The sequence below is a fragment of the Mytilus californianus genome, unplaced genomic scaffold (genome assembly GCF_021869535.1).
Source record: "Mytilus californianus isolate M0D057914Y unplaced genomic scaffold, xbMytCali1.0.p SCAF_2, whole genome shotgun sequence".
In the NCBI taxonomy this organism is placed as follows: domain Eukaryota; kingdom Metazoa; phylum Mollusca; class Bivalvia; order Mytilida; family Mytilidae; genus Mytilus; species Mytilus californianus.
Window position 1 is genome coordinate 10,285,066 of NW_026262668.1, and position 27,776 is coordinate 10,312,841.

Sequence of the window (27,776 nt, forward strand, 5' to 3'; positions counted from 1 at the left end):
ATAATTTCTGTAGTTGACTAAGTAGAACTTTGAACCATTTAGTACGTGTGTACAGAACAGAATAACTTGAACTTTATCTGGGTTAAAAATATAGGACACAGTTATGCATCGGGTGGTTAGATCTTCTGTGGTAAGTTTATCATGTTTATGGTAGCTCATACCTCTGACATTTTTGTTTAACATCCACAGATCAAGTCACAGTCGTTTGGGGGCATGGACCCATTTTATTTGTTAAACTTTTGTGAGTAAATATTCTTTAATGTGTTAGGTTCTTTTCTTGTATTTAGTGTTTTTCTTGCGCTTATCTATACAATATTAGAATAAAAGCTTTTATATATGCTCATACCTGCCAACCCCTGAAACCGTCAAAGAGGGAGATCTCCCCTTGATCAGCTATGACAGCTGAGGTACAGGGGTTTGTTACAAATTGCCGGGTTTACTATCAATAGAACCTCGAAAAAAAACACTTGTAACAAACCCCTGTGATTCATGGTTATAATCTATACAACAGTATAAGGTGTGTTTTTTTTTGTTGCCTTTTTCAATACCCCTGTCAGAGTCTCAAAACTCATGACATTCCATATTTTGATTTTGTTGTGAGACCCACACTAAGCATGCTTTCAAACGTCGTACAGACCACCAGAAGAAACCGAAAAGTTGATTGAACATGATGTGCAAAATGAAGATTCATTGCCAAGTAAGTGTCAGTGAACTTGGTCGTAAAAATTAAAAATCTTTCATTCAGTCTGCTTGACATTTCGATTTGCAGTTATCTATTTCTTTTTTTTACACTGTTGATTGGTCCAGACAAATACCTCTCTCTTGTTGGAGTTGACATATCAGAAATGAATTTCGATTACTTATAATTTGAACTTATAAACTACTGACCAAAGTTTTCAAATGATCGCCGATTGTTTATTAATTTCTATTGACAGTAATGAAAAAGCCAGAGAATTACGAACGCGGGTCATTCCTGGTTAAAATATCCGAAAGCGGGAGATTCTATACTCCCACACGGGAGTGGACAAGCAAGCGGGAGATTTCCATAATTTCGTCGTTTTAGCGGGAGTCTCCTGCTCTAAACGGGAGGGTTGGCAGGTATATATGCTGCTACTCTTCTTATTTTCATATTAACTCTTTTTGGAAAATAAGAGAATGGCAACATTTGACTTTTGACTTGGTGCACTTTCCCAGAAATTTCCTATGTCACAATGCTTTTGTTATAATGTAAGAACCGATTGTTGGATGACGTTGTTTACCCGGATATACCCTGGATCAACCGGTTTAACTCATTCATGAAAAACAAATCAAGATAGGTGTATATTAAGAGGTCAGGAATTAGTCCAAATAATTATTTAAATTTTGATTTTTTGCTGTATAAGGCCTTCCTGGGGCGTCAAAACAAACAATTAAAATAGCATTTCAAGATGTCATAATTATTTGGAATAGTCAGGAATAACCATTTATTGATGGATTATGGATTATAACTCAATTCATGTATAATCCATTTGACAGTGAGATAGACCAATTGAGGTAAAATGCAGTTTTTATCACAATTTTTTTTAAGAGTAACTTGAGCATAGTTTTAAGTTGATATGTGACTAGCCACTAGATTCCCAGGCTTATACAGTTATAGGGCTACCTAGTCTAAAATGGGATTATTGCATACAGTTGTATTTATCCAGTACATACTGAAATAAAACATCCTGTCAAGTTATTATGATAGATTTGTTTAGATAACAATGTAATGGGATTTTTTGTCATGTTTGTATATCAAGTATTCAATGGCAACTTTTTGATTAATGGACACATGTATATCGTACATTGGTGCTGAGTAATTTCTAACAGCCTATAGCTATTTGAGCACAAATTTCAAATGTACTAATTTTACATGTTTTACAACGATACAAGCAATTTTTGCTCTTTTGCAGAAAATGTAAAAATTTAAACTTGCAATGAAATTGTTAAAAATTTTCTCAATGTTAGCTTGTAGTAGCTTTTGAGATTTTTTGAAAAAAGGTTGACAGTTTAATGATGAATGTCTCTAAGTAACACACAACTGCATGTGAAGCATGACAGTTTTAGAAGTAGTTAACAAATACTTTAATGTTTTATGATTTTAACTATGGAAACTATAGAGCAGAGCATTTTCAATTTTATACACATTGAAAACTTGTTGATTAATGCAGGATAAAGTTATTTCCACTTCAAACGAAAAAATAAACCTTTCTCAGCATTAATGTACTTGTTTTTTGGAGAAGATTAAGGGGAGATTATTCAAACCTTAAACAAAAATATAAATGTTACAAATTTACATATACAAGTATATGATTACTTGCATCTTCAAGTAAATTAAAATGACTTGTATAAGTATTACCCCTGACTCTTTATTTTGGCTATTAACATGATAAACTTCAGTTCAAAGGTCAAGGTACAACCTTTAGATTTAGAAATTTGTTTGGCCTTTTGTAGAATTGTACTGCAAAAGTTGGGATTATATTGCAATCAGTCTGTCCCTCCATCTGTTTGTTCAACAAATATCTTCATCACATTTTTCTCAGAAACTACTAAACAGAATCACTTTATATTTGGTCAGCAACTTGACAGCACTTGATGAGTTGTAACATGTGTAACCTTTGATGACTTTTCTAATTTATCAGATACCTACTTTCTATTTTTTTGCAGATTCTTTGAATTTTTCAATACATATATATGTTTGCCATGTTTGTTGAAAGAACATAATTAACTAAAAAAAAATCCTCAGGCTAAAAAAAAATGTATTCTCGTTTCATACCTCCTTCCAGAAAAAATATTGAGTATGTAGATAAAATGGTCATATTCTCAAAGACTGTATACTAGGGAAATGATCTGATCACCAAAAATATCTGAACTTCAACATTGCTTAACCAATAGTTTCCAGAATATGTGTAAAAAAGATACGAAATATACCAAAGTGATATTCAAACTCATAAGTCCAAAAACAAACTTACAATGCCATGGCAAAAAATAAAAAAAATGATGAAAAAACAAACAACAGTTACTTACACAAAACACAACATAGAGTTTATGTAAGGGCTGTATGGAGGCAACATAGAGTTTATGTAAGGGTTGTATGGAGGCAACATAGAGTTTATGTAAGGGTTGTATGGAGGCAACATAGAGTTTATGTAAGGGTTGTATGGAGGCAACATAGAGTTTATGTAAGGGTTGTATGGAGGCAACATAGAGTTTATGTAAAGGTTGTATGGAGGCAACATAGAGTTTATGTTAAGGGTTGTATGGAGGCAACATAGAGTTTATGTAAGGGTTGTATGGAGACAACATAGAGTTTATGTAAGGGTTGTATGGAGGCAACATAGAGTTTATGTAAGGGTTGTATGGAGACAACATAGAGTTTATGTAAGGGTTGTATGGAGACAACATAGAGTTTATGTAAGGGTTGTATGGAGGCAACATAGAGTTTATGTAAGGGTTGTATGGAGGCAACATAGAGTTTATGTAAGGGTTGTATGGAGGCAACATAGAGTTTATGTAAGGGTTGTATGGAGGCAACATAGAGTTTATGTAAGGGTTGTATGGAGGCAACATAGAGTTTATGTAAGGGTTGTATGGAGGCAACATAGAGTTTATGTAAGGGTTGTATGGAGGCAACATAGAGTTTATGTAAGGGTTGTATGGAGGCAACATAGAGTTTATGTAAGGGTTGTATGGAGGCAACATAGAGTTTATGTAAGGGTTGTATGGAGGCAACATAGAGTTTATGTAAGGGTTGTATGGAGGCAACATAGAGTTTATGTAAGGGTTGTATGGAGGCAACATAGAGTTTATGTAAGGGTTGTATGGAGGCAACATAGAGTTTATGTAAGGGTTGTATGGAGGCAACATAGAGTTTATGTAAGGGTTGTATGGAGGCAACATAGAGTTTATGTAAGGGTTGTATGGAGGCAACATAGAGTTTATGTAAGGGTTGTATGGAGGCAACATAGAGTTTATGTAAGGGTTGTATGGAGGCAACATAGAGTTTATGTTAAGGGTTGTATGGAGACAACATAGAGTTTATGTAAGGGTTGTATGGAGGCAACATAGAGTTTATGTAAGGGTTGTATGGAGGCAACATAGAGTTTATGTAAGGGTTGTATGGAGGCAACATAGAGTTTATGTAAGGGTTGTATGGAGGCAAGGAACACTAATGTTTTGTATTAAACCAGTGCATTTCAGCTGCTGAATAATAAGTAAACAACTATGAATCAATCATAACCACATATTGTTTTTTTATTATTTCAGATAACAAACATCATAGGAAAACAACAGAAAATGAAGCCCACAAAAGTAATTGGGAGAATGTTTGCCCAGCAAGAATCCTTGCCTAAATTACCCGTCCCTGCCTTAGATGCCACACTGCAGAAGTATCTTAGAACTGTTAGACCATTAGTTTCTGATGAAGACTTTGAACAAACAAAAAAGGTTAACTATCTTTAGGAAATAAAGAAACATGAACATTGTCTCATTGGCAATCATACCACATCTTCTTAATACAATCAGAAGTGAAAAAAAAACTTTTACAATGTCAAGTTTTACTATTCAATTCTCATTACACATATTTTTATTAAGAAAATTATAAACTTGTATAAGTCATGTAAGTCCTCATATAAATCATATTTTTTTTTCTGAAATTTTATTACTAAAATGTTTCTCTTCTGAAGGATCATTTCAAATTTCAGCCTAGCTCTAATCCAAATAATGACTACAATTTGGTTCAGAATTTATAGCACACTATAAACCATTAATACATTAGCCAGTTAAACAATTTTAGATATTGACACTTTGGAGACTTTGAACCAGAATAAGATATTCAATGCTGACACTAGTGCTCCAATTGTATTATTTAATGTTTTTACATTTTGAAAAGGGGCCATTTGATTGGTCTGAAGTGGACCTTTTACATGTTCGAGGGCATTACAAGTTTTTGCTCCTGATTTGGCTTAATGCATTAGATTCTTAAATTTGTACAATGAACGATAAGTAGGTGTACCATATTCTTAAACAAAACAAAATATTCTTAAACTGCTAGCTCCATTGTCTACCATGAGTAGGTTTGATATTGTTCATAATACATTTATATTAACAGTATGTTGAGGAGTTCAGAAGGAGTTCTGGACCAAAACTACAGAAGTTCTTAGAGGAGAGAGCAACAAAGGAAGTAAATTGGGTAAGGTTTCTTTATTTCTGTAAACAGATCAAAATTTGAAGAAAATTTGTTCGTCTTTAAGAATGAATAAAAAAATGATGTGAAGTGTAAGTCAATGAGACAGCAACCCAGAATAACCAAAGGACATCTTGATGCCAATATACAGTCAACAACAAAAGATCAAATGTCTACACAATATGTCAAGCTCCCCAAGTCTAGAATGGGTCAGAATTAGTAATGATTTATTTACTTACACATGTAGTACATAATTAACCTGATCAATACTTTGGGCAGATGTCAGATCGGAATAAAGTTTATTCAACAATTTATAGAATGATTATATTCTTTTATAATTATTGGTAGACTTTGATGCACATTTGTAGTTTATTATTCTTCATTAAAATTTTGATAATTCAAAGCTATAAAAAAGAAAAGAAAGCATATACCAGTGCAAAATTGTGTTACGATTGATGAAGTCATAAGTGAGAATGAGATTTCATTTGTTATTTCAGAGTTATTGGTCTTTGACATTGTTTCACATATCAAACACTAACTTGAATATCAATTGTATATTGTGTTTTGGATTGGTGAAAGTAAACTAACTCCCTTTCGATTTTGAAAATTTTCCCAGTTTGTCATTCCAGAAAAGCAGTGTTAAAATCTCTGATTGTATGATTTTCAGTTATCAGAATGGTGGGCCAGTGTAGCTTATTTAGAATTCAGAAATCCTGTAGTAATTCACGTCAGTCCTGGAATTGTTCTACCAAAACAGAATTATACAGATACAGATGGACAACTGAGGTATAAGATAACGATGCTACATGACACAGGGCTGTAATTATAGGTTGGTGGGTTTGGGTTTATCCTGAAATTGTGCTGTAAAAAATACACAGGTACAGAATGACAGCTGAGGTATAGAAGAATGATTCTACAGGTCAAAGGGATAAGAATAGGGGGGGGGGGGGGGGGTCATCATGGAATTGAACTTTTAAAACAGAATTACACAGAAATTGATTGACATCTGAGGTTTGAAACAGTGATTCCATAGACACAAGGACGTGGGATGATGTTATAATCCAACATGTTCATTACTATTAGTATAACATGTATACAAAAATTTGGAATATCTGTAGATGTTTTTCTGTGTAAAATTTTTTTTTGATACAGGTCTTAAATAAAGAGAACAATGTATCACAAAATCTGTATCACATACACTTAAGCAGTATCTGACAGCATTTTAACCTCATTAATGCATGTTGCTACAGAATGTGATAGAAAATTTTCCATGTTAACAATAGAAACAAGTATTTATTATAAGATACCCTTACTCATGTGTTACTTCAATGGATATATTTGACATAGAGTTTTGTACAAAATATATGCCTGGCACACATTATAGTTTTTTATATAAGTCATTTTATAATCATTTAATCATTTCAGCATTAACAAGGACATAAATACAATAGTAACATTAAACAATGTCAACCAAGAAATTATTAACAGCAAAAGATCAGAAAGTGTATGTGTATCAAGCAAGTTCTTATAACAGAGGGTACCTGATACAAGAATAGCTAATTTTCTAACTTTGTTAATACCATTAGTTCAGTTATTTGTTTTAAAAAAGAAATGTACATGTAACATTAAACAGTCATTTATTTCAGATTTGCTGCAAAACTTGTGGCTGGAGTATTGGACTATAAAATTATGGTTGATGAGTGAGTATGTAAATGAAAAAAAAACACACTTTATAAATTTCATGCGTCTGAAGTGCTTTTCTGGGTGAACTTTCTTCTGTAACGCTCAAACATTTGGAAGCCAGGGATGTATGAATATATGCAGAAATGAAAGAGCTATATTACATTATCTTTTAACCAAGCTCTGTTCTTTACCTGTTAATAAATTACATCAAATTATGGAGGATTGCAACACAATTTCATTTTTATAAACATAACAAATTAGAGGGAGCTCAGTATTATCAAAATAACCAGGAAAATCTTCCAAATTATAATTGCATATTGTTATTCTAAACTGTTTCCCAAAACTAATTGACCACAAAAACATTTCACTAAAATCAAATATGTCAATAAAGGTTTTGATTTTGTAATTATTGCCGGTATTTTTAATGATCATTCTGTAAAAGAGCAAATTCCTGGTTATTTTGATAATACTGAGCTCCCTCTAATTTGTTATTTTTATAAAAAATCTACCCGGAAATATGTGTTTAATTATAGCGAGGTGTGTAAAGATGTTAATATCATTCAATACACCCATGTCATGAAATTGCAGTAATTCCAAATACATATATGGCCCCAGTTCCCATGTTATAACAGGAGACCTTAACATCGTCCAGGGCCGAGAGTTGTAATCTTTCCTTAGTTAAGGACCGAAATATCGTCCCCTGTCAATTATTAATTGGAATGAGTGTCGTAACATCATCCACGACTCACTCTCTACTTACCGCACGAAATGGATAAAATGAGAAAAAGCTGACAAAAAATCCTTAGATTCTTTTTTTAATTCAGTAATGAACATAGTCGATATTCGTTTTAAATTTTTTAAAGAACATTTTACTCCTAACAACCATAATAGCCCTATTTCTCTATCAAACATAAGCTAAAAGAACTCGCCAAGGAATTTGTTTTTGTCTGGCTGATTAGGCTGCCAATAATATCATTATTGTTTGACGTAAATTTTACATTGAGGTTCTGCAAAAGGAAATCACGAATTCACCAACATTCAAACTGACTCCATTTTCGGAAAATAACATCTGTAACAAACATAAACTTTTAGCTACCTCTTTACAAGCAGAACGAAATATAATGAAAGTTCTAACTATGTACTGGCTTCAAAAGCTGCACAAAACACCTTACAAATATAGATTTATTTCGTCTTCAATCCATTATTCCACTACTAAACTGTCTAATCTACTTACTAGTACACTTGGTACAATCATAAACCTGGTAATAAATTGTTCAAATAAGGCCTTTGAAAATAGTGGAATTAATTACTTTTGGAGTGTCAAAAATTCGTTGGAAGTACTTGATAAATTGCATGCTTATATTGGTGATTTCGAATCTGTTCAAAGTTTTGATTTTTTTACCCTATATACCACTTTGCCTCATAATCTCATTAAGAAATAATTCACACATCTAATTAAATGGGCATTTAAAAAGTCAGAATGCGAATATATATGTTCAAACTCTTTTAGGTCATTTTTTAGTAACAACAAACAAAAGAACTATGTCAATTGGACCTACAATAACTGCACTTAAATTTTTACTAGAAAACATGTTTGTTCGCTATGGAAATTCCGTATCTCGTCAAGTTATTGGAATTCCAATGGGGATTGACTGTGCACCTGTTATTGCGGACCTGTTTCTGTATTGTTATGAGTTACAATTTCTGACTAAAATCAGCAAAGACCCATCGAAACAACATCTGAAACAAAAATTCAATAACACTTTTAGATATTTGGATGATATATTGGCTCTGAATAATGACGACTTCAGTATGTACACTAAAATGATTTATCCTGCTGAACTGACTTTAAATAAAGCTAATACTAACAATGAACACTGCCCTTTCCTGGATCTTGATATCTATATCTTTAATGGGAAGTTTAATACCAAAATTTAGGATAAAAGAGATGATTTTTCATTTCCTATTGTTAATCATCCATTTTTAGATGGTGACGTTCCCTTGTCACCATCTTATGATGTTTATATATCTCAATTTGTTCGATTCGCTCGTGTATGTAACAACGTATTTGATTTAAACAAAAGAAATATCTGTATTACTGAAAATTATTACACCAGGGTTTTCAATATCACAAACTAGTCAAAACATTTACTAAATTTTATCATTGGTACAAGGACATCATTTGTAAATATAAATCAACATGCAGACATCTTATACATTCAGGTATTTCACATCCAATCTTTTATGGTAATATTCTATACAAATCACAAAAATGTCTTCATTCACCTCAAAAGCTAACCAAACCTTGAAACAGACTTATTCAGAAGGAATATAGTTACGATACTGTTGTCAGGTCATTAAAGATGGCATATTTGGGAATTCTGTGTATAGTTACGATACTGTTGTCAGGTCATTAAAGATGGCATATTTGGGAATTAATATTGATTCACTCATAGGGTCTATGCATCGGAAATAAACACATTTATTCTAAAACCAGTTGTTGGCATGATATGGGTTATGTTCTTCTCATATATTTTATGATGTTATGATACTAAACCCCTAACGGGAGAGATTGTGCTTGATTTTCATATGATGAAGACATGATCTTTCAATCAGTTTAATTGAGGTCTGGAGTTGGCATATCAGTAACTGCTAGTAGTCCTTTGTTAATTTATGTATCATTGTCATTTTGCTTAGTTTCTTTTGTTACCTATTCTGACATCGGACTCCGACTTCTTTTAAACTGAGTTTTACTGTGCATATTGCTATGTGTTTGTTTATTCTACATTGGCTAGCGGTATAGGTGGAGGGTTGAGATCACACAAAACATGTTTAACCCTGCCACATTTTTGCGCCTGTCCCAAGTCAGGAGCATCTGGCCTTTGTTAGTTTTGTATGTTTTTTTTAAATTTAGTTCGTTTATATGTTTCTGAGTTTAGTGTGACGTCCATTTTCACTGAACTAGTACATATTTTTGTTTAGGGGCCAGCTGAAGCCCGCCTCCGGGTGCGGGATTTTCTCGCTGTGTTGAAGACCCATTGGTGGCCTTCGGCTGTTTTGTGCTCTTTGGTCAGGCTGTTGTCTCTTTGACACATTCCCCATTTCTATTCTCAATTTTATGTATTGATACAGTACACACAATGTGTTGTATGTTTGTTGATAGTCAGTATACATGAATTAATACAGTACACACAAGGTGTTGTATGTTTGTTGATAGTCAGTACACATGAATTAATACAGTACACACATGGTGTTGTATGTTTGTTGATAGTCAGTATGCCTGAACTAATACAGTACACACAAGGAGTTGTATTTTTGTTGATAGTCAGTATACATGAACTAATACAGTACACACAAGGTGTTGTATGTTTGTTGATAGTCAGTATACATGAACTAATACAGTACACACAAGGTGTTGTATGTTTGTTGATAGTCACTATGCATGAACTAATACAGTACACACAAGGTGTTGTATGTTTGTTGATAGTCAGTATATATGAATTAATACAGTACACACAAAGTGTTGTATGTTTGTTGATAGTCAGTATACATGAATTAATACAGTACACACAAGGTGTTGTATGTTTGTTGATAGTCAGTATACATGAACTAATACAGTACACACAAGGTGTTGTATGTTTGTAGATAGTCAGTATACATGAATTACCGTAAATTGGGAAATTTTGGAGGTTTTCTCTCCAAAGGCATGTGTTACATTATTGGTGTGTTTAGTTTTGGTGCCTCGTCCAATTGTTATTTTTAATTTTGTTACAACAGTAGTGAGCACACTCATTCATATTTGCCTTTATTTACCCGTTTATAGACAAAATATCATTTAATTTCTAAAACAAGAAACACGACTAATTTAACCTAATGAAGGAATCGGATACGGATGCAATTGCAAATAATTCCGTTTTGTGGTTCAAAGCTTAAGGAAGTTATGAAATAAAATCTTAAACATTAAAATCACTATTTAAATAGATTGTTAATTTTAAACAAATATCATATGAAATAAATTTTAATCATCTCTATTGCAGTACATGTTAATCTATTGACAATCAAGGATTTAAATTTTAATCCTTATGCCTCTGGCAGTACATGTTTATTAATTGAAGATAAAGGATTATAAGGAGTTTTGATATTCTAATTACCTATAACCATGATAACGATGTCTAAGTATATGTAAGAGAATGATAATCCCTTTCTTCATGATTAAGTACGAGCGTTAGCGAGTACTTATCATGAAGTAAGGGATTATCATTCACTTACAAACTTAGAATATTGTAAAGTGCTCAAGGCTCAAATGATCTCTTGATTGGTTTTACTCAGAATTAGTTTCATTGTCAGTGCAATGTTTATAATTTATGCATGACTTCCTTTTTAGGCATTTCATTTATGGATTAGTTTTAGCAGAGACATATATACACATATACATGTGTATATATGTCTCTGGTTTTAGTGATGTCAGGACTTTCTTATAATTTGGGAGTATTAAATAAAAATGTATTTTAGACATTAGGTGACACAACAATACAAAGAAAAAGGTAGGAATTGTATATGTTTCCTGATTGTGAGTATGAATGTAAATCATGTAATATTTTAGTGAGGAATTATCCTTTTTTTATTTACAGTTTAAATCAACAAATACATTTGAGTTACAACTAATTTTATTTCACAGCCAATATTTTGGTCCGGCTTTTTAAATCAAATACTATTTCATTATGTCAGGGGAATGTTAAAAAAAAATGATTTTAAAAGATTTAAATATATTCAAAAATTAAATTCCTGTTTTATTTTATTTTATCGGAACATTGGAAATAAACTCTTTTTTCCCAACCGCTGGTCCAGTAATCAGAGTTTTGGAAAGCTAAAGATTTTGGTTGTTTTTGATTTTAAAACTTTTTTTTGTATTGCTTTGATATTGTTTAATTTTTTAGTAATTTGAAGTTATTAATATTTTCATAATTAATTAAAGCTACCAATTTTACTGCACCAGTAAACTTCAACTTATTTTGATTTTTTTGTTTGTTTCACAATTCAACAATCACTGTGTGATAAATCCTTTCAATCTGATAAATGTGCTTCGGGGCAGTTGTTACTAATTTATAGAAACTCTTTGTTTTGAACTGTAAATAGACCCAAACAATAGGATAATCCTTTACTAAGAACATGATTTACATTCATTCTTCTCAATTAAGAGACATCAAATCCTACAATTTTATTGGTCGAGAGCACTTTGCTATATTCTAATCAGCAATAGCCTGGCATATTTATGACATGTGTGAATAAAAATTCATGCTGTGTTTTTTTTTAACAATTTCAGAAAATTGACAATTAAGTAAAAATTGTATAGCGTTTTTGTCAAATTATACCGGGTATTTATTTGCAGATTTGGCTATGTATAGAATTGTAGGAAATATACGGAAGATATAATCACATCAAATATTTTCCCCAACAATTAACATTACGATATTGTTGTATCGGTATGCGATTTTGGCATTTCAATTTTTAGTGTTTGCTTTATTTTCGTTTTTTTTTAATTTTGGCACTTTCATTGGAGGCACCAAATAAACCAAAATAAAACTACGACCAAAATTTCCCAATTTACGGTAATAGAGAACACACAATGTGATTCAGTTAAAAGTCTATCTTGCTGGTATCAAGTGATTAATGTGAAAGAAGGCGATTGAACCTGATTTCACTCTAATTTATGTCTCTGACAGTATTACCTGTGGAATAAACAAACGTTTTAGAGTGAATCGCCCACAATCAGAAGAATTACAAATAAAATTTGCTGCAAGAGTGATTTTTAAATGATTCACAGATTGTGACAAAAGAAGGAAATGTCTTTAGATTATGAAAAAAAAAAGAAACAAACCACTTCCAATATGATGAATAGTAATTAGTGTTGATGCCAAGTTAATAGCTTAAACATCCAATTAATTTACTATAAGGTTTGAATAATTTCCTTGCACATTATATTATGACACATGAAAAAAAAAGAAAATGTTTCTTTATTAAACAAGATAAAGGGCTGTTTTGCAATAAACATGATATGATAATAACTATAGTTGTTATTGGTTTATGTCTGCCATTAATTTTCTTTTTTTATCGCTATTAACATAAACCATGCCATTAGTTTCTCTTTTCAATTGTTTTATATTTATTCATGTAATATTTGATATTTATACAATAATATTTATTATTTGAGTTGATATGTGTGAGTGCTTTTCCAATCTGTCAGATATGTCAGATACCTACTTCCTGTTTTCTGACAGTATTAAGTATGAGGGGTGTTACTGGTGTATGTAGAGCAACACATTATTAATTTTTCTATATCCAGAAATATCCACATTGTTTAATGAAATGATATAATTACAGACAGACATTGGAAGTAGAATATATGGGAAAGAATCCCTTGTGCATGACCCAGTTTTACAAAATATTGTCTGCCTGCCGAACACCTGGACTAAAGAAGGATACATGGGAGTGTTTTCCCCCTGATGAACCTAACCCACCAACCCATGTCACAGTCATTCATAATAATACAGTAAGTATTTCATTGGAATTACATTGAGGTGAATTATTCTGGAATTATGAGAATTCAACATTATCCCTTCCTCTGCACTCAAAACTGTAATTTTTGTCCATAATTCACTTTAAACTTTATTTGAATTTAAAAATAAGAAGATGTGGTATTATTGCCAATGAGACAAGTCGCCACCCAATACCAAATTACATAGAAGTTAGCAACTATATGTAACCGTAAAGCCTTTAACAATGAACAAAACCCATATTGCATAGCAAGCTATAAAATGCCCTAATTTTGTTTATTTGGGAAAGACATGAAAGCAATTCTCTTATGGTTGTAGCCTGTTATCTTTTTCTTATCTATTTCTTACATGAAGATATATTTCTTGTAACACACTGCAGGGATTGTGATACGAAGTAGTGATACGAAAAATGTGTTTATTTGATTGGCTTATCCAGCATCATGAGACGATATTATGACATTTCTATTGGCTATTCATTAGGTCATCAATGATTTTCAAAGGTTAGGACAATGTACATTTCCTCCATGGCAACAGACATATGTGATATCTTCAACAATATACAAATTACTCACACTTTTCACCTGAAAATCTTCTTTTTGACAAATTTTATTACATTCTGAAAAATACAAAAAGTTTTAAAATGTCTGATGTTAAAGTTTGACACAGGAACAGGACATATGACATCATGCTGGTATGTGCAAAAGACTAGATCAACAATTCATGTAATTTTTAATTTAACACAATGAGAGTGATGACCATAAGAGAAACAGGTTTTACAACTCGTGATAGTTGGATATCGCTTGATATCAACTCTCGCCAAGGCTTGTTTATTGTTATTAAAATTAAATATCTCGAGTTGATATCAAGTAATATTCGTTTCTCACTCGTTATAAAACCTATAACTATTCTGCTATTTTAATAAAAGAAAGTGGTTTTATGGATGTATCAGGAATGCTCAAACCTGAACATTAGAAAACCAGATATGTATAAATTTGTAATGTATGGAGCTACATTCAATACCCTTACAGGAATCTTTAGAATTCTTTACAATAACTAATCATGTCCATCAATGGTTACACTTACAAATAACTGGACTTATTTTGATAAAATGAGTTAGCAGGTGTTTTTTTTATTTTTTGATAATTTGTGAAAACTCTGATGGATCTATTCCAGGTAAATGAAGTGATAATAGTTGATTACATACTGTTAAAGTTTCTCTGTTTGGTTGATTACATACTGTTAAAGTTTCTCTGTTCTCTGTTTAACATCAATGATATCATACATGTTGTTCTAAATAACTTGGAAATGGTGTTTACTTGTTGAAAATCTCTGTGTGAGTTAAAATAAATGGTGTTGACATTCAAATTTTTTTTTCAGAAACAAATACCTCCCAGTTAATGCAAAGATATATAATGGGAATTTAGGGCTATTCTTACTTTAAAAATAAATTTATGTTAAATTTGATAAATATTTAAGTCAATTTTCAAACATTTGCATTTTTTGTATAAAGAAAGAATGAAAGAAGACATTGGTATACATCAATGAGACAGAAACCAAACAATATTTTGTTAACATTCAAGAGTGTCAGTATCTTTCATATGCACTTTTAGTTTTCTCATTTGCAGATGGAACTTTCATATAAATATTCTATGAATTCCTTATATAATAAGCAATTAATTCAGGTGTAATTTATCAGTAGTGTACGAGGTACTGCCTCTTATTGAAAGGCCTGAACATTTTACAATGGTCTTTATCTTTTAGCCATTAACTAATATTCTGGTTTTGTTTTTCATTCAGTTTTTCTCATTAGAAGCTTATGGTAAAAACCACAAGCCTCTAAGTGTAGACCAGATTTATAACCAGCTGCAGAAAGTAGTTGAAATGTCGAAAAATCCCAGTACACCAGTTGGCATTCTGACTTCTGAGAATAGAAACACCTGGGCTAAAGCTCATAATCATTTAGTTAAAGGTATGTACAATTTAAAATACTTTATATTTCCAGCAATTAAACTGACAATTATTCAGTGATTGCATCAATGATCATATAATTTTTAATTTTCATGTTTTGATCCTTCTTGAGTGTAATGAACTATTCACACACATTCCTCTCAAAATCTTACCTCTTCTGAAGCTAAATAAATAGGTTAAAAAAGAGGGAACAATTTGTTTTTACATGTTTGCCCCTAGCTTTCTTTAAGTGACAGTGTAATTTGTAAGAGTCTGATTTTATAAGGGTAAGATGAGAGTACCTGAAAATTTCCAAAATAATAGAAGGCTTAAATCCTGTAAAAATAATGTTAGTTTTATTGTCAATGTAATATGGTGATTGTCTGGTTTCTTTTATAGTGCAGAAAAAAGTTTGTGATGTTTGGTCATGTCGGTCATGATTAACATATTTGACAAATAATTGTTGTTTTAAATTTAGGTTTTGGTTAAATAAAGTATTTGTAGCTGCCCTGGCTCATGTACTGTACTATATGTATTTCAGATAAAACGAACCAAGCAGCAATACAGAACATAAAGAGAAGTATTTTTGTACTCTGCCTCGATGAATTTTTGCCTGCTGACATGTCAGACGAGAGGAGTGTAGCGGCTAAAATTATGTTACATGGGGGTGGCAGTCAATTAAATACAGGCAACAGATGGTTTGATAAAACTATACAGGTAAGTGACTGTTTGGCAGGCAACAGATGGTTTGATAAAACTATACAGGTAAGTGGCTGTTTGGCAGGCAACAGATGGTTTGTTCAAATTATACTGGTAATACTTGCACCATGATATGAAATGGCTATGAAAGATATTGACATTATTGTGTTTTAGCTGGATGGTTTTTATCATAAAACACATCATCCAATTGTCAAAATTATATTTATATATGAAAAAACAAAAGGATTTGGAAAATCTACCTATTGTTAAACTGAACTTAGCTGAATTAACAGTATTTACAGCAGGAAGAAGGGGAGATATGAGGTATACATCAATATGACAGCAATCCAACAACATTAAAAAATACACAACAGACATTTTTGTGGAATCCAAGACTGAAAGCGCATACTTCATTTGTTTTAAATTGATGATACATACATTTATATGTTGGTATATTATACTTTAGATTATACTGTACTGTGACATCATAAATATTGTCATTTCTAAACTTTGTCCCTGTGAAAATACTTAAAATTTTAAAACATTTCAAGCAAGTTAAAAAATAAATTCTACCATGCAAGTAATCCAGAAAGGAGCAATTGCATTTGAATTTGTTAAGTGTTTTTGTGCATTTAAATAAAACAATGATAGATAAATATGGCTAAAATACATTTTGTGTTGAGGGTAAACATGAAATCCTGTTGGTTTTTTTAACATTTCAACAGTTCAGTATAATATTACAAAGAAATATTTCATTGGGCAAATTGGGAGCAAAAGATATGAACTGTTTAGTCATCTCCAAAAAATTATTTGAACCGCAGCTTTGCTTTGAACTGTTATTTTATTGTTGAGATTACCACATGGTCCATAAACTGCCAAATGGCCCTCACTTCCACGAATTATTTGTTTAATATTCAAGCTGATGTCTATTTTTTTTATATCAGAATAAATACAATTTTCTGTAGATAGATCCCCAAAATGTAAAATTGTATGTCTATCATAAGTTTATACTACAAAAAAAACCAAACCCTGATAATAGTAATCATAAAGAATTTCAGATACTACCTAAAAAGAAGAAGAAAACAAATAACCATTAGAATGTATTTTTTTCAAATTGAATGAATTGGTAAAAAATCCTATCGATTAAAAACAGTACTGCAGTCATTTTGTTACAATAAATGAAATTTATGTTTGGAAAAGAAAATCCAAGATTGCTGTTCTGTAAATAAGTTATTTCACTTTTTCAGTTTGTGGTTGGTAGGAATGGTATTTGTGGCTTAAATTATGAACATACAACAGCTGAAGGACCCCCTGTTGTCAGCCTCATGGATCATGTAGCAGAATTTTGGTAAGTCATACTCAGATCATGTAGTAGAATTTTGGTAAGTCATACTCATTGATTTCGCTAGCACTTGTCATTTTTCATCATTTACGAAACTATTTTCAAAATGATGAAAGTATTTTTGATCAATTTCTTCACTGAAATTTGTAAAAGAAAATAATAAATTGCAACAATTTTATAAGTTTATAACACCCGAGCTAATATTATCAACCGTCACAACAGGTGTTACAGGAAATCAGCTTATACATGATGGAGCTTATACATGATGTGTCATTTATGATCATCAATACTAATTTATACAAATAGAGTTGGTCTGCATTTGTCATTTTGAATTTAAGAAATTTTTCATAGGACCACACAATTTGCAATGTTTACCACAGTTTCATGATGAAAACGTTATTTACAGAAGGACCAAAATGGTCATGAACTTTAATATAAAAACATTGTTTTACTTGAATTCCTTTTAAAATGTTAAATTCAGACATATTTTGTCTTTGCCTGCCTTCCCTCTCGATTTTAAAATAATAAACCGTGTGGCCATTGATTCTATTAACCTCTACTGTGTATAATCTTCAGAAGAAGTAGGAGCACACCCAAATACAAGAAAGATAACTCAATTATAATTTTTCCTGGTATAGAAATATCTACACAAGATCTGTCTACATACTTCTGACTTTAGGACTTTTAGGTTTAGGAGGTCTGAGTTATGGTACAAAGTAAAGAGGGTCTTGGTAGGGGGTTGGGGGAAGGGGTCTGGGTCATCAATTTCTGTATTCTTTATTTTTTTATACAAATGTTCTCTACTTTGATCACCCATTATTCTTTCTTCTTCATTTTTTTGCCCATTTTTCTCTATTCTTTATTTTTGGTTTTATAAACAAATTTCTATTGTGTAGCATATACTACAGACCATAAACTTGTATTAAGGACAGGAACATTGACCAACAGATTCATTATATTAGTCCCTGTTTTGAGACATAACAATCAAAACAAAAACATACAAGATGAATCTTTTGGAGGAAAACAGCTGTTTTGTTTTAATCTTTTTGTTTTGTTTCTATTTGTATACTAATGAAATACTGAAAAAGAAAATGAAAGAACACATGTTTTTCTTTCTATGTATTTAACCAATGCAATAACTACCTTAGTCCTATCATGTTAAGATGCTACCCAAGAAAAGTTGGTTTTCTTATCACGCAAAAGTGACTAAGGCCCTCAAATCCTACCTTAAACCCTAGTCATACTCAGCTAAAGGAATCCCTGTTGTTAGCTGCATTGATACTGTGGCAACATTTTGAACATGTCAATTTTAGATCTCCCCTTGTATATAAATCAACAAATTTATTACTGTCATACAAGTGAGAGGTTTAGCTAGCTATAAAACCAGGTTTAATCCACCTTTTTCTACATAAGGAAATGCCTGTACCAAGTCAGGAATATGACAGTTGTTTTCCATTTGTTTGATGTATTTTGAGGTTTTGATTTTGCCATTTGATAAAGGACTTTCCGTTTTGAATTTTCCTAGGAGTTCGGTATTTATTGTTATTTTACTTTATAAAAAATTGGGAAAAAAATTGCTGCAAAGTGGGCTAGAAGTGAAATTAATGCATAAAAAGAATCTGAATTAATTTGGTTCACAGTGAGTTAAGGTACCAAAAAAAAAACTGATAGAGACACACATCCTTAGTACAGAAGTAGTCCTTGAAGGTGAAACATCAAATAAAATTCCTGTAACATCTGGGGTACCTCAAGGCACAGTGCTTGGTCCAATTTTATTCTTAATATTTATAAATGATTTGGCAGAATATATTGAACATAGTACATTAAGATTGTTCGCAGATGACAGTATTATTTATAGGGAAATTAAAAAACCAGATGACACATATAAATTACAGTCTGACTTGGAAGCGGCCGGCAGATGGGAGCAGGACTGGCTCATGCATTTTCACCCTAATAAGTGCAACATTCTCAGTGTTACTCAAAAACGCAAACCTTTAGACTTCACTTATAAATTACACAATCACTCTCTAGAAAAAGTTGACTCTACAAAATATTTAGGCCTAACTCTTCAATCAAATTTAAAATGGGACAAACATATCGATAACATGACATCAAAAGCAAATCAGTCTCTTGGATTTATTCATAGAAACCTTAAAATAGCCTCACCTAAAGTTAAAGCACATGCATTTAAAGCTCTTGTCCGACCAAAACTAGAGTACTGCTCAACTATTTGGGATCCACATCAAAAACAGCAAATTTCACAAATTGAAAAAGTTCAGAGAAGAGCAGCGCGCTTCTCATGCAACCGCTTCCATAACACCAGCTCAGTTACTGAAATGATGACAGACTTAAATTGGTACCCACTTGAAATTAGGCGTTTACGATACAGACTTGTCTTCTTCTACAAAATTATACATGAAATTGTTGCAGTCCCTACATATAACCTTTTGATCCCACTAGACAATAGAACTAGACATAGCAATCCACACTCATTTAGGCAAATACAAACATCTAAAGACAGTTATAAATATTCATTTTATCCACGAACAGTTATAGATTGGAATCTTCTGCCACAACAAATAGTATCATGCAGTACAGTACAGGGATTCAAGAGTATGATCTCAGAATCTGCTCTCATCCCCATTTTCTATCCCTAACTATTTTGTTATCAAATGTATATAGTTTTATCTAAATGAAATTTTTCAAATGCACATACATTATTTTGATTTTTTGATTTTGTTTCTTTTTATTTTTCTTGCTACAATGTAAATTATAAAATTTTATAGTCGACGCCCGGCGAATAATCTTCAATAATTGAAGGATCGCTAGAAACTTAAAGAAGAAGAAGAAGAAGTATTAGATTATGGTACTAATACTACTATTTTGGATTTATTTAGGTCTTTGTTTAAGTCGACTGAATGGTGAACAGTAGATGTTCACCTTCTTTTCCTGTGAACTTTGATGGATGGCTCGCTAACAATTATACCACATCTTTAATATTTTTATATAAAATTAATGTTGTTGAACAAGGTTATAGTTTACTTTCTATAAGCGTATATATATTTTTGAAAATTTGTTTGCGTGTTTTGTCAAGATAATTTGTTGTTTGTTGTATAAATGCTTTTTTCTGACTATATTGTAGTAAAACAGATCATGATGAAGGGCTTCCAGCAGAGGATATTAAACCTGTGGAGAAGCTCGAATTTAAATTGGATAATAAATCATTAGAGGCAATAGATCAAGCCAAAAAAAACTTAGATATGTAAGTGAACAAGTTTGTTAGGAACAAATGCTTAAGGCTGTTCGAAAATTAAATGCATGAGGGGAATAGGAAGCACTTTTATTAGACCCCAACCACTCATATTATAAAATATATATATGAAATTCTTAAGAAATGCTACCACCCCGAGTATTTAACATGAGTGTCTCCCAAATCCTCACCACCACCACTACTATCAATTTTGGAACAGTCCTTGCTGAAAGTTTACTTATTGACACTGATCTAGAGTTTTAAATATTTTCATTTAGTACTACAGTTTCTGAAATTGTCACATCTCTGTTTAGAATGTAATCTAGGGGTAATAAATCTGCATTAATATGGTTAGACTGTGATTGAAATTTTTTATTGAACAGTTTATTAACTAGGAATGTCAAGTACAGGCGACCTACATTTGCACAAATTTATATTTCGACAGGTATTACGTTTGCACGATCAACTCCTTTTATGTTTGCACATATTTAATTGAGTTTTTGTCTGTGTTCAACCTTGAAAATTACTGTTTGGCTGTTAGAAAAAGTAAAAGCATAACATTCTGTATATATATGTATTTTTGAACATGTTATAAACCTTTGAATTTACCATTACATGTTTAAAAACATAATTTACTGATATAAAAATGGCAACAAAAGTTTTATTGAAATATTTTGTTATTTGTAGACAAGTTAAAGACCTGGATTTAACAGTAGCTAAATTTACAGACTATGGGAAAAAATTTCCTAAATCTGTGAAATTAAGTCCAGATAGTTATATACAGATAGCTTTCCAGTTAGCTTTCTATAGGTTTGTATAATCTGCCATTATCAAGTATTCACAGATTTTTACACTAGAGGTTATACAATAATGAAAACAACAGACTGAGTTTGAAATCATTGTTCATCATACTGATAGTTAATATAAAATGTTTAACAATTTTAGAATACAAGTATTGTATGCAGAAGCTTAAAAAACTTTAAATAAACCAAAAAATTAAGTATAGAATTTACATCAGATATCTAATTATATCATAATTTGATGCCACATTGAATTGCACATTCAAGGAATCACATGGGCTGTTGTTTTTACTAGTCATGCTAGTAGTAAAAATCAACACTAGTAAATGGGAACAATCAATTATAAAATCATAAACAAACCACAGAATCTTTATATAATAAAGAAAATTACCAATTTCTGTTAAATTGTATGCCATTTCCAATTTTAAGGATGTTAGTGTGCACTTTTCCATCTTATGATATAGTTGTGTTAAGTACCTCATTCTCTGAATGAATTAATGAAATGTGCAATTCAATGTGGCATCAAATTATGATATAATTAGATATCTGATGTAAATTCTTATTCTTTTAATAAGAATTTGAGTCAAATCAGTAGCAGGAGTTTGACAGTTAATGTCCATTTCACAATTTTTTTACAAGTAGTTAATTTGACCACTTTTATGTAATAGTTATTGTCTGTATTATTTAGGTTATATAATGAGCCCTGTGCTACATATGAAACAGCTTCATTACGAAAATATCAACACGGGAGAACAGACACAATAAGATCATGTTCAATCGAATCATTAGAATTCTGTAAAGGGATGTGTGATCCTAATGTGTCACAGGAGCAGAAAAGAGAATTACTGAAGAAAGCTGTCAACTCGCATAAAAATTACGTTAATGAGGTATGTATACTGATGACCTCTAGATGTTTTTTTTTAATTTTTTGCATCTGAGATCACTGTCTCATTGAGGAAAACACAACATCTCCTCTCTCATATGAAATTGCAAAACATAGCTTTATCCTCAGAAATACTAAGGAATTGTTTCAGTTATGGCATTGCTCAAGTTTATTATTTGTTATTATGAGACAAAAGAGATTCTTTAAGTCACAGATAGAAGTGTAAATTCAAAATTCTAATGCAATTATTTTGTATCAATGGTTCTGACTGGTTGACAGTAAGCGCAAAATTCTCTATCTCCTTGTCTGTAACTAAGGAAGCCGACATTTTGAATTGCGGAATGTATTGACATGTAATTTCTACAATAATAAGCAAAAAACTCACATGTTGCACCTAGAAATCTTCTTTTTATCAAATTTAATACATTCTGAAACGGTCAAGAAGCCAGAAAGCGGCTGGTGTTTACGTTTGACGCCGGAAGCATACCTATGACGTCACATAGTTGAGGGGCCAAAGAAGATAACATCTTTTCGCGGAATTTTCTTTAATGAAAATTTTACACTGAAATAATGATTGAAATTGAAAATTGTATTTGTTTTGCATTAGAATAGAGATAACTGTATTGTATTTGAAGCTTTGCGGACGTCCATCGGTAGTTTTACTGTCACAAATACCTGTTTACCTGTTTGCTACGCGTCACCAGGTAAACTAAATTTGCGACAGTAAAACTACCGATGGACGTCCTCAAAGCTTCAAATACAATACAGTTATCTCTTAAATATTTGCAATGTTTTTATTATTGTGAAATTTCAATAGAATAAGTTTGGCAAAAATAAAAATCTTAAATTTTGATAGCATTATTTGTATGCAGCAATTCCTGAAATCGTAATATTTAATCATTTTTAATTCCATTGTTCAACAATCACAATAGAAAATTACCGAATATCTGAATTTACAGTATTAGTGGAGTTAAAGTCAGTTTCAAATAGACAACCAAACATCAATTACAATGGAAAACAGAAGCCATGCTGCACATACCAGTGCCAGTGTTATATGGATAGTATTGATTTAAAAGTGGAAGTTGTGATTACAAATTTATTATTTCCATTCCGCCCCATTGGTTTATTAGAAGTAGTTTTGTCTTGCCTGTGATGAAAATCCTGGAAGGCGAGACATATGTGTTGCTTTTCCAGCAACGTCTGCCTCAACAACTGTTAAGTATTCTGCTTAAGTTAGTTTGATAGGAACTACTGGTCATAGATCAATGATATTTTCTATGAAGTTGCATTACTATCTGTACATCTCAGTTTGAAGACTATTTTGAGGCCCAGTGTCCTTTCAATCAAGAAGTAAGTATCAATGTTAAGTTTTCTGCTAAAGTCAGTCTACTTGTGATAGATCAATAATATTTTCTATAAAGTTGCATTACTATCAGTACATATCAGTTTGACAACTATTGCAAGGCCCTGCCCTAGGTCATGGTCCAGCAACTTTGAATAGATTAACAATGTTGCTGTCCATTAGATTGTCTTTTTTCAAAAAAATTCTGCCAACAGGCGAGACATATCTCTGTGTTAACAATTTATGTTATAGATGTTACCAGGGGTAAAATAAGAAATTCCCCACACAATCTGTTCAAGTTCTATATACAAATGTACAATGTAAGCAATGATTCAGGATTTAGTATGTATATAGTGATTTTATGTTTATCCCTCTGTCAAATAGTAAAGTATATGTGTGTAAAAACAACTGTTGATTGATCAGATTTTTTTTACAGGCTATAAATGGACAAGGTATTGATAGACATTTGTTAGGATTAAAACTTGCTGCAATAAAGAATGGAATGAATGTTCCTGATTTACATATGGACCAAACATACAGTACCAGTTGCCATTTTAAATTGTCTACCAGTCAGGTCTGTACATTTTGAATTGTCTACCAGTCAGGTTGGTTTAGTTTGATGTTTTCGTTCAATTATAATAATGAGTTATGAATTAAAAAAAAAAAAAAACACCAACAGTAAATTATCTTTAATGTTTTTGTACTGTATTAGTGGGGTTTTTGTTAGGTTCTTTTTTTTTTTGGGGGGGGGGGGGGGGGGGGGGGGAGGGAGGGTTATCAATTAAATGGAATGTTCTTATTTCAGTAAATTGAACTCCTTTTATTCGTACATTACATATTGTTATTTGGTTGTGTATAGAAAAAATTTTCAAAATGATAATCACAGTAAAATCAGTCCCTAAAATTTATTGTTTGGTCTTCAATCATTAGCTTAAAATAATATTATTAAACATTAAACATATGGAAAACTTCTGGTGTTTTATCAACATTTCATATTATAGTACATAGTAGTACAAGGTCATTGCATGAATATTGAGGGTCTTTATAAGCATATAATAGTACTTATATCAGAAATAGGTTACATACCCCCCCCCCCCCCCCCCCCCCCCTTTTATTACAAATGGTTCATTTCTCAAATTTTTAGATATTGCCTTTTAATATATTTGCATCAGTAAAATTAAAATCAATGCTAAAAGAAGAAAACTTTTCAGATCCTTATGTCAACACCAATAACTCGTTTCTGATTTCAGGTTCCATCAAAAGAAGAAGCTGTTTTAGTATTTGGTCCTGTAGTTCCTAATGGTTATGGACTGTGTTATAATCCTCAGGAATCACAGATTATATTTGGTGTGTCTGCATTTAACTGTAGTCCAGAAACTGACTCTAATAAAATGGCCAACTCAGTTCGGCAAAGTCTTATTGACATGAAAAACCTTATGGCTGGATCAGTACAAGCAAAATTGTGATATATTTATTTATTCTTACCATTTAATGTGATACATACCCTCGTCATCATGTAATTCCTGTTCTAGCTGGATATAGAAAACTTGTGTGTGATTGCTAGGCATGAATAGCCAATCTTATGCTCTTACCGGTACTTGATTAGTAGGGGTGAAGATATAGTATGATGTTGTCAATTATTGCATAGCATGCATAATTTTATAAATGACAAGAATGTTCCTAGTATATACCTCCTGAATTAGCTTTTAAATAATTTTGATAAGCTATGTCTCCATTAATTTGATTGCTTTATTTCTCCAACTGGTAGCAAAATACAGAACTTTCATATTTCATTTGAAACTGCAGTTGACCTGTTTATTGGCAGCAAATAATATATTTTGTAGAAAGGTTGATAAGCTTACTAGTAATCCTTGCCAACTACAGTGACAGGTGCTTAGATAGATGTTATTTCTTGTAGTATACCAAATTTTGTGGACTCTTGATGTCACTAAAAAGAAGATACTCGTAATTTCAAAGAAAAGGCAGATTTCAAAAGGATTTTTTGAATATTAAAAGAAATTTTAGAATTGTCGAATGAATGCAATAAAAATTGAGATCGTTTGAATAATATCCTTCACCAATATATATATATCTATAGTATATGATTGCTTCGTAATAGATAAATGAATGGAAATTGTTAATATCATCATGAAAATGATCAGAATGGAAAATTGTTTCATCATGGATACCATTAGATATATTGTATAAACACATAATAATAATAAGTGTAATCTGGATGATAGCAAATGTGATTTATTGCAGTGGTAATAATACATTATTTTTGGATCATATTTAAGTATAAATGATTGTCAGAAATATTAACTATACACAACTCTAATCAGCTGAGGTCTCCCTTATTTCAATTTAACGAACACCCAAGGAATATTTTGAATGATGATATTCTTCTTAAATACTTGAATATTATAAACCCAAAAATATATTTTTACATCAGCCTTTATAATGGTAAGTCTTTTAGTTTAGACTGTACTACTGTTTAAACACTAATTATTTTAACAGAATTAATTATAATATTCTCAATTGAGCAGAAAAAATCTAACATTAGCCAAATTCAGAAAAAAAACCAACATGAAACTCAGTTAAAATAGTTAATTACAGAATAATGGTTTGGATTGTACTTTTTGTGTAAACAAACATCTATACTACAGTAATATGACAAATTTAGAAAGAAGGATAACTAACATTTATGTCTGCAATACACTCTAAGGGCACATACAAGGGTTACAAATCGGGAATTCTTTTCTCAAAATTTAGAGGGCTATTTAACCTCTTCTGCTGCTTAGATGTGTAAAATCATATACAAGATTCTCTGTTTCTGGCTCTCCTTAGTAATGTGTGTGGATGTGTATAAATGTTCTATTACCATGCCTTCTATGTTATATTTAATGAAGCGGGTTGTTATTTAATCTCCGTGTCTAGTTTTGTCTCCCAACCTTCATTTTAGTGCAGTGTGATTCTGCTGCTATATTTACACATTAGCAATTAGTTGAACAGATTTCACCTCTGACACCATTGTTAGCCCAGCTACTGTATAATTATGCAGATGTAGCCTTAATTTATAGTTGTAATTTTGTTTTGACTTCACTAGTCCAATATTAGATGATAACTGTATTATTATACTGGTATTTTTTTTTATTAAAGGTGCTAAATAACATCATTTTATGTAATGTTTTTTTTTTTCATTATATATATTCAGAGCAGTGGTATCCTGCTTTACCTCTGCAAGTCTGTTCATCTGTGTTCCATGAATTTTTTTCTCAGGAACTACAAATCAGAGCTTCTGAAAGGAGAATAACATTAGATGACCATTTCTACAATAGTTGTCTCTTTTTAAATATTTTAAAAATGTGCTTCGTCGAGCACAGCTGAATACGACCGCAGAGGTCCAACCTTGAACAGTTGGGGAAAATATAGACACAATATTCAAGCTTGATACAGGTCTGAATTTGGATTGTAATTAAATATTTGACACATTATAGGTTTATAGGTTTCTGACACAGAATAAATGTAGTCAAAGAACTTGAAATTGGTTATATGATTTGAATTTATATTCAATTGAAGATTTCTTGCTGTTGTGCAATACACTGTGCTCTTGCTCAATACTTAGTAAATCTGTTTTCAGACTATATAGTAAAAATCTTGAGGAAAAATATTGACCCCCACCCCAAAAATATTTTTTTTACACCCCCCTCCAAAAGAAATAATATTTGAAGAAATTTTCTTTTTGTAAAATGTGGTACAATTTAAGAGACATCCATACACTTAAACACAAGTTTTTGTCTGAAATCTAGAAAAATGCTTGTTTTTGGCCCCTAATTCCTGAACGGTTTGGGCAATTACTACCCCCATAATGAATCCCAACCTTCTACTTGTGGTATTGAACCTTGTGGTATTGAACCTTGTGGTACAATTTCAGAGCAATCAAAATACTTATACACAAGTTATTGTCCTGAAACTAGAAAAATGCTTGTTTTGGGCCCCTTTTTGGCCCCTAATTCCTAAACAGTTGGGACCATAACCCCCAAAATCAATCCAAACCTTCCTTTTGTGGTATT

General features: G+C 31.6%; 1 protein-coding gene across 1 annotated transcript; it reads left to right on the plus strand.

Annotated features, from left to right (window-relative positions):
- Positions 1-26,878, plus strand: LOC127727856 (carnitine O-acetyltransferase-like). The gene is made up of 14 exons (XM_052234974.1): positions 1-130; positions 4,285-4,464; positions 5,129-5,209; positions 5,871-5,989; positions 6,850-6,903; positions 13,268-13,436; positions 15,238-15,409; positions 15,929-16,104; positions 17,334-17,434; positions 20,571-20,690; positions 21,366-21,488; positions 22,167-22,365; positions 24,140-24,277; positions 24,954-26,878. The coding sequence occupies exons 1-14, from the start codon at positions 104-106 to the stop codon at positions 25,167-25,169; spliced, it is 1,875 nt and encodes a 624-aa protein (XP_052090934.1). The 5' UTR covers positions 1-103; the 3' UTR covers positions 25,170-26,878.
- Positions 26,879-27,776: the final 898 nt, after the last annotated feature.

Bases quoted from the DNA above. Each gene is read 5' to 3' on its own strand.
- LOC127727856 (XM_052234974.1), top strand. From the start codon at position 104: ATGCATCGGGTGGTTAGATCTTCTGTG. The intron at 5,210-5,870 runs GTAAGGTTTCTT...TATGATTTTCAG, and splicing joins CAACAAAGGAAGTAAATTGG to TTATCAGAATGGTGGGCCAG. The intron at 13,437-15,237 runs GTAAGTATTTCA...TTTTTCATTCAG, and splicing joins CAGTCATTCATAATAATACA to TTTTTCTCATTAGAAGCTTA.